A 9,288-nucleotide genomic window follows, 5' to 3' on the forward strand; every position below is an offset into this window, starting at 1 on the left:
ATTATAACACTATATGTTATATTTATATACTATATATTATATATGAAACTATATACCATATAGTATAATTTACATATGACATATATAAAAATACTAAACCCTAAACCCTAAACTATACATTATATAGTTATTGGTATATAAACTATGATATATAGACTATATGGTATATATAAAATACATTATATAGTTCATTAGTATATATATAATACTATAGTTCATTAGTAGTATAAACTATATTATATAGTTCATTAGTATATAACCTATATCGTATGTATATACAAACTATATATTATATAGTTCATTAGTATATAAACTATGTAGTATATATAAACTATATAGTATATATAAATATATATTAATTATTAATATAAACATATATTAACTGAAAGAATTGAAAATATATAATGATCGAATTGAACAAATTTTAAATATGAACTATATAACCTATAGTATATGTATATATACAATTATTTATATGCTATATAAACTATATATGTAACCTATAGTTTATAAACAATTTATATTAGTGTACTATAGTTATACTTTATAACCTATAATATATAATTATAAACTATAGTTTATATTAATGTACATATAGTATTATATACTATAATATATAGTATATTATATATTAACTATATTAAAACTATACTAATTTATAATATAGTTTATATTAATATAACTTTATAAATTATTTTATTAATTAATTACAAATTATAAAAATATATTATATTAATATAAGTTAATATAATATTAATTATATTAAATTAATTATAATATATAATTATTTTAATATTAATTATAAATAATTTATAATAAAATTTTATAGGGATAAGATTGAAAATTGGCGCCAAAATAGTCATTTTTTCATCTCTTCCCGCCAAACCCCCCCCTTTATTTCGATCTCTTCTTCCGCTCAGCATCCAAAACCTCTCCCTTTATCTCGTTTTCCCTCTTTCAATTTTGTTTATTTTCCCGGCCAAAATCATTTCTTTTGCTTTTGTTTCTTCATATTTTTATGATGATTGATTGGATTTCTAAATTATAAAATAGGTTTTCTTAAGAGAAAGAACTTTGCTTAATGGAGGTGTTAAGCACTGTTGGCAACTCTTTTTAGCCTTTTTTTCTATATGTTCTTTATAGCAGGAATCTTAACTTTTATGAGGAGGAAGGATAGGGTTCTTCGGAAATCGAAATACCTGCTCTGGGTATGGGCTTCTGCAACTCAATAACAAGTAGGTTAGCCATTTGAAAGAAGTAGGTTTAGATTACAAGTTAGAAGGTTGGGAGAATCAAAATGATGCTGATGCAACAAACCTCAACACTATTTTCATTGAAGCCAGCGTGGGTAAAAGCACAATACAGCACACCCTCCGTCGATTCTATCCCATGGCTGCTACCGTTCCCGGCAACGCCCCCAAATGGGCTCAGAAGACCGTTACTCTTTTCCCCTTCGACGAGGCTGCCATCTCGTTACGTCTCAGGTAACCGACATGCCTACTCCTTTCGCCTCCCGATAATTCCATTCCTTTTACTGTGACCTTTCTTTGGTAATCAGATATTGAAGGAGATTAGACCCGATTTATCAGAATTTAAGAGCGGCCTTGCTCATCTATTCCGTGAGTGCTCTCGTTCGCTTTTTCAGTTTTCTCCTTTGATCCTCTCTCCCTCTGTACAATGATTTTTATGTTGTTATTTTACTATGTACTCAAATATGTTCGTGACGACACGGAGATATTCTCAACAAAATAGTCCCAGAGATATACAGATAGCAGAGTGCATATGGTTTGTTTTATTCTCTTTTAATGGTGCTTGAATTCATCTTCATTCTGCAGGGAAGGTCTGCGCCTTGGAAGCATGCGCTTGAAGGTTGTGCCTGTCCATGTTCAAATTCGGACTCCTTGTTCTTTCAGGCTTTCAGCTATCTCCACTGACATATATCTTGAACCCTTCCCTTCCATGTCAGTTTCTTAATATTTAAGCTTCGTTTAACCTTTGCATGCCCAGATGACATGCCAGCCCATATAAATCATCAATGTTTGGTTGTACCCTAACGTGCATATATTTCAGTTCACCCTATCTTCATGTTATTATTCTACAGGGTTCCTATTACAGATGGAAAGCTTAACATGGGAACTTGGCAGGTACATCGTATTTAGAAAAATATTGACAATGATCATCGAAATCAGCTTTGATTGCCCTTACACATTGAGAACACGAATGTTGTCGCTCTCGTGCATTGCATCTCTTGCTTTGAATGCCTTTTGATTAATTTGCTCCGAGTCCGATACAACTCGGGTTACATTAAATCGTATTTTTAGTTTTTGTTGTAGCATTCATTTTGGCATGATTTTCTTCATCTTTAACCCATCACTAGCTTAGAGTTGATATGTGCTCTATTATGTCAACTACTAGTAACATTATCATCTAAATAACAGTTGCCATTATGAAAAATTAGGAATGTCTTATAAATTTTGATACGAAATAGTTCACGCGGAATGCATAAGAAACATAATTTCGCTTTTCAGTCTTACCTGTGAAATAAGGTCATTCCATTTCTTCAGAAAAATGAAGTCCTATTATTTTATTAATATGTAAATTTTTGAATGACTATTAAGGCTGATATTAAATACGTAGGAAAAAAAAGTATAAAAACAGTTTTAGATCTGTTTTAGTCCTTAATCTCAAGTATGTTTCTAGTTGCTTCTCAATATCCTATGTGGTTCTTATTTGTTGAATCTAATGTAGGCTTTATGTTTGAATTGTAAGGGTTTGATAAAGTCTGAAATGTTTGGCATTGTTGGCCATCGAATTCCCTTTGGGTTTACCACTGATTGTATGCTTTCTTAATGCAGGATGTTTGTTGAATTGATGCATGATGCTTGTTGAATTGGTACATGATGCTTGTCGGTTGTGTCTATTACTCATTAATACCTTGTAAATTATTGTTGTTGGTATGATTTAAATCAATTTTTGAACCTTATAAATTCTTATCTAAATAGTTACTCATATGAATTATGTTGGTGACATTTTGGCTTTTAAAGCTAGAAAGTTGCCTATAATTAAACATGTTGGCAACATTTAGGTATAAAGGCTCGATGATGATATTCTAGTAGTATAGTTAGGCTTTTAACCTTGTAAAACCTTAACTATAAGATTTGAGAGCATATTCCAACATAAATTTATTTTGTTTAGTTGATTTTATTGTAACTTTGTGTTGCAAATGTAATAAAATTAATTTCATTTATAATTTTTTTGTTTTAGTAATTGTAATGTTATTCAAGTTTTAAATTTTAATAAGTTCATCATTTCAACTAATATCTTTTTATTTTAAAATTTCAAGTTAAGTAATACTTAATTATTAATCAATTTTCACATTAAAGTAAATTAGATTTATGAATATTTAACTCAATTTATATAATTTATTAAAATCATGTTTAATAAAATAATATTTAAATTTAATTTAATGATTATAAATAATATAAAGAATTTGAATTAATATAAAAATCAAATTTATAATATACAAATTATAATATAAGAATTATAAAAAATATAAAGAATTGTAATTAATAAAAGCTAAATTTAATTATCATAAGTTTATTTTAAATTTAAAATAACATAATTATATTAATTGTAACTTATTACTTATAAGTCATGATAATATCATATCACTTTAAAAACATGTCATATCATTTACAGGTTGAGTTAATTACAGGTCAGGTTAAAAATAGGTCGGGTAATACCAGTTATTTATCAGGTCAATCGGGTTCGGGTTCATATCAGTCGGATGCAGTTTGGGTTCGGGTATATATTTTCGGTTAATTCGGGTTAGGTCGGGTTCAAATCCACAATTTCCAGGCCCAACTCGGGTTCAGTCAACACCAGTTCCGACTCGAGTCGGTTTCGGATTGCCACAGCGCAAGTCAAAACAATTTTAACTCGAGTTGATTTCAGTCAATTTTACAGGGGGTCAGTTTTTTACGCCCTTAATTTTAATTGCAAGAACAATATGACCGTGGACGTCTTTGCTAGTTTAATTGGACGATCATGATCTTTGAGAACACTTTTACATTAATCCTTATAAATTCACATGGAATGGAATTGATCAGACATTCAAGTTCCAGTTTGCAAGATGGTGAGCCAACCATATCTTAAGAAAGGAACGTGGACTATTAATGAAGACCAGAAACTGATTGCTTATATCATGAGATATGGTATTTGGAATTGGAACGAGATGCCCAGATTTGCTGGTATGATCACTTTAATGAACATCATGTAATAAAAAACATGAATTTCATCTATATTTTTCTTATTGGCAGTTGTTGGTGTTTGATTTGTAGGGTTGCAAAGGTCAGGGAAGAGCTGCATGCTTCGTTGGATGAATTACTTGAGGCCTAATATAAGGCGTGGAAACTTCAGCAGGGAAGAAGAAGAAACCATAATACACCTTCAAAAGGAGCTCGGAAATCGATGGTCAGCCATAGCAACAAGGCTTCCACACAGAACTGACAACGACATCAAAAACAACTGGAACACTCGCTTGAAGAAAAGGGTAATATCAGAGAATGACAAGTCAGTACCAGCAAGTACCACAGAAATCTATTCCAGTGTTGAGGAGAATTCACCTGATGCAGACTCCTCAAGCTTGCTTAACATTCCAACAACGGCTGATTTCCCAGAACCATCGACTTGCAGTCAGGGATCTACCTAGGCAGGGCAAGTAGGGACGGTCGCTCCCTAAAAATCTAAAATTACCATATATTTTAGATTTTTTATGTATTTTCTATTGAAAATCTGTTTTCGTTTGAAATTTTATAAGTTCAAGTCCGTCCCCTCAAACACAATCTTGCCTCCGTCCTTGCTTGCGGTGATACTTTTACTTCATGTGACAACGGTTATAGCATGAGAGAAACTTTTGTTTCATCAGAAAACTATTGGGAGATACTGAGTTTTATGGAGCGGCCATTTATAGCACAAGGTTTCTATGGTGAAGTCTCTGCTGTAGCTCCAAGAGCCCATACATGCATGTATTTCATACTATTATCCATGAATCCATTTATTTAGGACTGCCTACGCCGAAGCTGATCGAATATTTTTTAGTTGTGTCAGTGTCAGTTACGGGTTCTCTCTAGACAGGGTCGTGGTTAGGTTGTCGGGGGCCCTATACAAATTCTTAAAAAGGACCCCTGTTGTTTTTTAGATATATTCGATTTTGAGGCAACAATAGTGGCGTTTTTTGACAAACGCCGCAATAAGTCAATCTATAATTGGTTTTTTCAATAAAAAGTCGCAACAATAATGGCGTTTTTTTGAAAAACGTCGTAATAAGTCCATCTATAGTGGGATTTATTGGAAAAACGTCACTATAGATATATTTTTTTGGGGGCTTGCGCGGTCGCCTATCTCGCACCGCCCCAGCCACGACACTGTCTCTAGACATGGGAAATTTGTATATTTAGATAGAGAAACAACAAATGATTTGTGTTACAAGGGGTAGCAACTCTTGTATGGTGAATTGATTTATACTTCATCTGTGATAGAGTAAAAAACTTAGATTCCAATTGTTTTATAGTAGCAAAGATTACTTTTAAAAATTTTCGCAACGCAAGAGATGTCGAGTAAGGATGGCATCTGCCAATCAGTATTATACTGCATGTTCTTTTCTTCGTATTTTATTGCATGACTTTATTCGCAGTAGTAGTTTTTACTTTTTAATTACATTTAGAGTTCTAACTCTTAATTCACGTTAGATTTCAGGAAGTGTATATCTTATGTACCTTTAATCAATAATACATTGACATATAAATATCTTATTTTAAGAATATCCTCACAGGAATTTATTTCTTAAATTGTACTTTTAACTGCCCTAGCGATTTGCTTTCTTTTCTCTCTCTACTATGGTGTCTTTTTCTTTCATTAGCTTGTTGCTGGTAGCTGTGCATATATTTTCTTTTATTTCGTATATTTGTCTTTTTTTTCTTCTTTTAAAATGACTGTTTTTATGACACGGATTTTTCTGCTTTTATAGCACTTTTTCTCTTTTTTGGCACATTTTTATTTTCTTACAGGGTTGAACTTGACATTGTCATGACTGATCAAGATGACTCTAATTTATTATCACGTTAATCTTCCATGCTTTAGACCCTTGAATTGAATTTGGATATAACTAACGATTGCAGATAATTATCTCATGATGCTTGGCAGTCAAATCTGTTCGTATCTACCCGTTATTCGAGTTTTTCTGGATGGAATTTTTATCTTTTCCTTGTATGGTCCTATAATCTTGAATGGTAGTTTCTTAATGATTATAGAAGAATTTCTCAATTATGTATCTAATTACGATTTTTGTCGTAAATTTTATTGTAATTTTGCATTTTTCTTATTTATTAATAAAATTAGTGTTTTTATTTTTTTAAAATATCCTTAAAAGACGTTTAGTTCACCGAAAAGATCATTATCAAACATAATAATCTTTTATGAAATAACATTCCTATGTTTAGTTCATAGAAAAGATTATTAATAAGGAATAATCTTTTCCCAATAGTAACATTTTTTGTTAAAATAATGAGAATATTATTACCTCCAAATTCTTAGGTATTAGATAATTCCCTCCACTTTGGACAAGAATACCCCTAGACTAATGAATTCTTTTTATAATGATCATTTTCCATTCTTATTTTTTGTATTTTGCTCAAAATTATAAATATTGTAAACACTAAGTTTTGTCACATATTTATTATTATTATTATTTTAAATAATAATTACAAATAAATTTACAGGCCCATTTACAACATATCTAGGCCCATACCTGATCAAACCCTGTCCAAACCCTAGAAGGCCCAAAACCCAGTTAGAGTTTTCACATTTGCAGCTAGGGTTTCTAAACCCTATCCCCAGCCGCCAGTTTCTCAACACCGTTGGATTTGGAGAGATCCAACGGTCCAGATTTCATCCAGCAAAAATCTTAGGGTTCACTAACCCTAGGATGATTTTCGGCGCCGCCTTCAACCACTTTGCCCCCTTCAACTGCTCCGCCGCCATGTTCCCCAGTCATCTACCACAACACCGAAGCTCCATGAGAAGCAAGAATGGTCACATACCTCACGGATCTATGGTGAGTCACCATCATAGATCTGAAGACTTACAATAGATCCACTGAATGAAGACCATCATCAGGGCTTATAAAAGCCTTCGAACCTGTAAAGAAAAAAGGGGAAGAGGGCAAGCAAGAAATACGAACGAAGAGGAAACAACACATCCACAGCAACTACAATAACAAAAACTGAAAGAAAAGAGGAAAGAAACTTACCAAGCATCGTCGTAGATACCAAACGTCGTCTGAAAACCCAAAATACCGAAGGTATTTTCTTTAGATCTATGCGATTCTAAAGGTTTTTAGGAAAAACTAAGGCCGGATTCGGTTTTAGGGCTTTGAGATCTTCGATTAAGGTAAGTTTTGTAAAAACCGACCACGGTGGCCGACGGTGGTGGTTGGCGTCGGAGCACGACGGTCGACCGGTAGTCGGATTCCCTCCGGTGAGGGAATCCTAGAGAGAGGCGAGAGAGATATTTCAGTTTTTCTCTCCTAGAGAGAGAAACAAAACTAAGAAATGAAGATAATGAAATAATTTTCGGCCATTTAAGGGTATTTATACTCAATATGAAACGACGCCGTTTCATGGGTAGAACTGTGCGTTTTGGGTAAAGGGGTAAACCCCGTCCGTAGTTCTCTAAATTTATAATCTTTACGATCTAGTCACTACAATTAATTTTTATATGTTTTAATTTGGTATTATAATTTTAATTTATTACGTTATAGTCTCTGTTATATTATTAAATATTTAGGGTAAATACTAGATTTAGTCCTTTTAAATTTATAAATTTATATTTTAATTACCAGTTAATAATTATGATTAAATTATATTGTTAATACCTAATGATTTATTTATTGATTATGGATGTTAGGTGATGATAATTATATATATAAATATGATTTTAAAATGAACGTGGAACATGTTAGTAAAGCTATGTCAATTCAATTCTAACTACTCTTGACTTTTTTTCATGTCCCACGCGCATGCTTTATTTTAATTTTTGTTTTTTTTAAATACATGCTTTAGTTTTTAATGAATTGCTTAGTACCATATGTTGGGCTCTTGGTTTTGCTTTATCAATTTGATGTTGCTCATTTTACTTTTTAGATTAACATTTAATGAATCAACCTAACCGCATGCTTTAGGTTGAATTTCATTGGTCTTAAATTCTCATATTATTGAAAACTATTTTAGGTTAAACTACAAATTTTATCACTCGTCTTTAGTTTTATTTTTATTTTAGTTATTAAATTTTAAAAATTAATTTGTCATTGTTAATGTTGTGATGAACACTTTTTCGCTAATTAGCTTAATTAATTTTGTAATCTAATTAAAGTATAGTATTTATTTATTTTTAAATATTAAGAAAGGATTGTATTAAAGTAACTAGATGTCCTATTCTAATATTCTAAAATAAATAAATAATATACTTTTCCGACTGAAAATAAAATGTCTACTTTAATTATATTCATATCAGTCGAATCAAATCATTTTAATTTTAATATTGAATTCTTAGAATTTTCTATTAAATAAAATTATGCAATTGAATCTGGAATAATAGGATCGTAAATTAAATTTATATTCAATTTCTTAAATTTCTATTATTAGAGACAATTTATAATCAACAAATACCAATTTTGGGCTTTGTGGAGTGTTAATCATTCCCCAAACGTAATCGACCACGAATCCTTTTTTATTATTAAAAAAATGAATTTTTGGTTATACGCAGACCGATTTATCTTTTAAATAACGTTTTATTAAAAACACTTTTAAAAGATGATTTTTAGGTATTCGACCTACCTAACCCAAAAGGTTAAATGGCGACTCCAAAATATTTCATCAAAAACCATTTATTTATTCACCATACTTTTCCAGCCAAGGAAAATTCGTGCCCGGGCGAAAACCGATTACAACAAATATAATAATAATTTAAAAGAGTTTAATTTAGTAAAATATAAATAAATCTGAGTATTTAAAATTATTTTATTTTTTAATATTCAATATAATGATTATTATAATTTATGAGGTGAAAAATAATATGATTGTAAAATATAACTATTTAAAATAATATTTAACTTTAAGTTTGTTAAAAAAATAGATCTTATACATTGAAAAATAATATCTTTGTCCACTCGAAATCATAATTTTTTATATTATATTATATTTTATATAAATAAATATGATGCTTATGAAA

The 9,288-nt window shown here is 30.6% G+C and overlaps 1 protein-coding gene and 1 long non-coding RNA gene across 2 annotated transcripts; both read left to right on the forward strand.

The window, feature by feature from the left end:
- The first annotated feature begins 1,157 nt into the window (after positions 1-1,157).
- LOC120164536 lies at positions 1,158-2,335 on the forward strand. The gene is made up of 4 exons (XR_005519744.1): positions 1,158-1,484; positions 1,559-1,619; positions 1,836-1,869; positions 2,102-2,335. It is a non-coding gene; the product is annotated as an uncharacterized LOC120164536 (long non-coding RNA).
- A 1,797-nt stretch (positions 2,336-4,132) lies between these two features.
- Positions 4,133-4,711, forward strand: LOC120164592 (transcription factor MYB4-like). Its single transcript, XM_039174285.1, has 2 exons — positions 4,133-4,250; positions 4,341-4,711. The coding sequence occupies exons 1-2, from the start codon at positions 4,133-4,135 to the stop codon at positions 4,709-4,711; spliced, it is 489 nt and encodes a 162-aa protein (XP_039030216.1).
- Positions 4,712-9,288: the final 4,577 nt, after the last annotated feature.

Source organism: Hibiscus syriacus, unplaced genomic scaffold, assembly GCF_006381635.1.
Source record: "Hibiscus syriacus cultivar Baekdansim isolate YM2019G1 unplaced genomic scaffold, ASM638163v2 tig00111540_pilon, whole genome shotgun sequence".
Taxonomy (NCBI): domain Eukaryota; kingdom Viridiplantae; phylum Streptophyta; class Magnoliopsida; order Malvales; family Malvaceae; genus Hibiscus; species Hibiscus syriacus.

Excerpts from the sequence above, each read along its gene's own strand:
- LOC120164592 (XM_039174285.1), top strand. The coding sequence starts at position 4,133 with ATGGTGAGCCAACCATATCTTAAGAAAGGAACGTGGACTATTAATGAA. Across the intron at positions 4,251-4,340 it reads CGAGATGCCCAGATTTGCTG|GGTTGCAAAGGTCAGGGAAG; the intron begins GTATGATCACTT and ends TTTGATTTGTAG.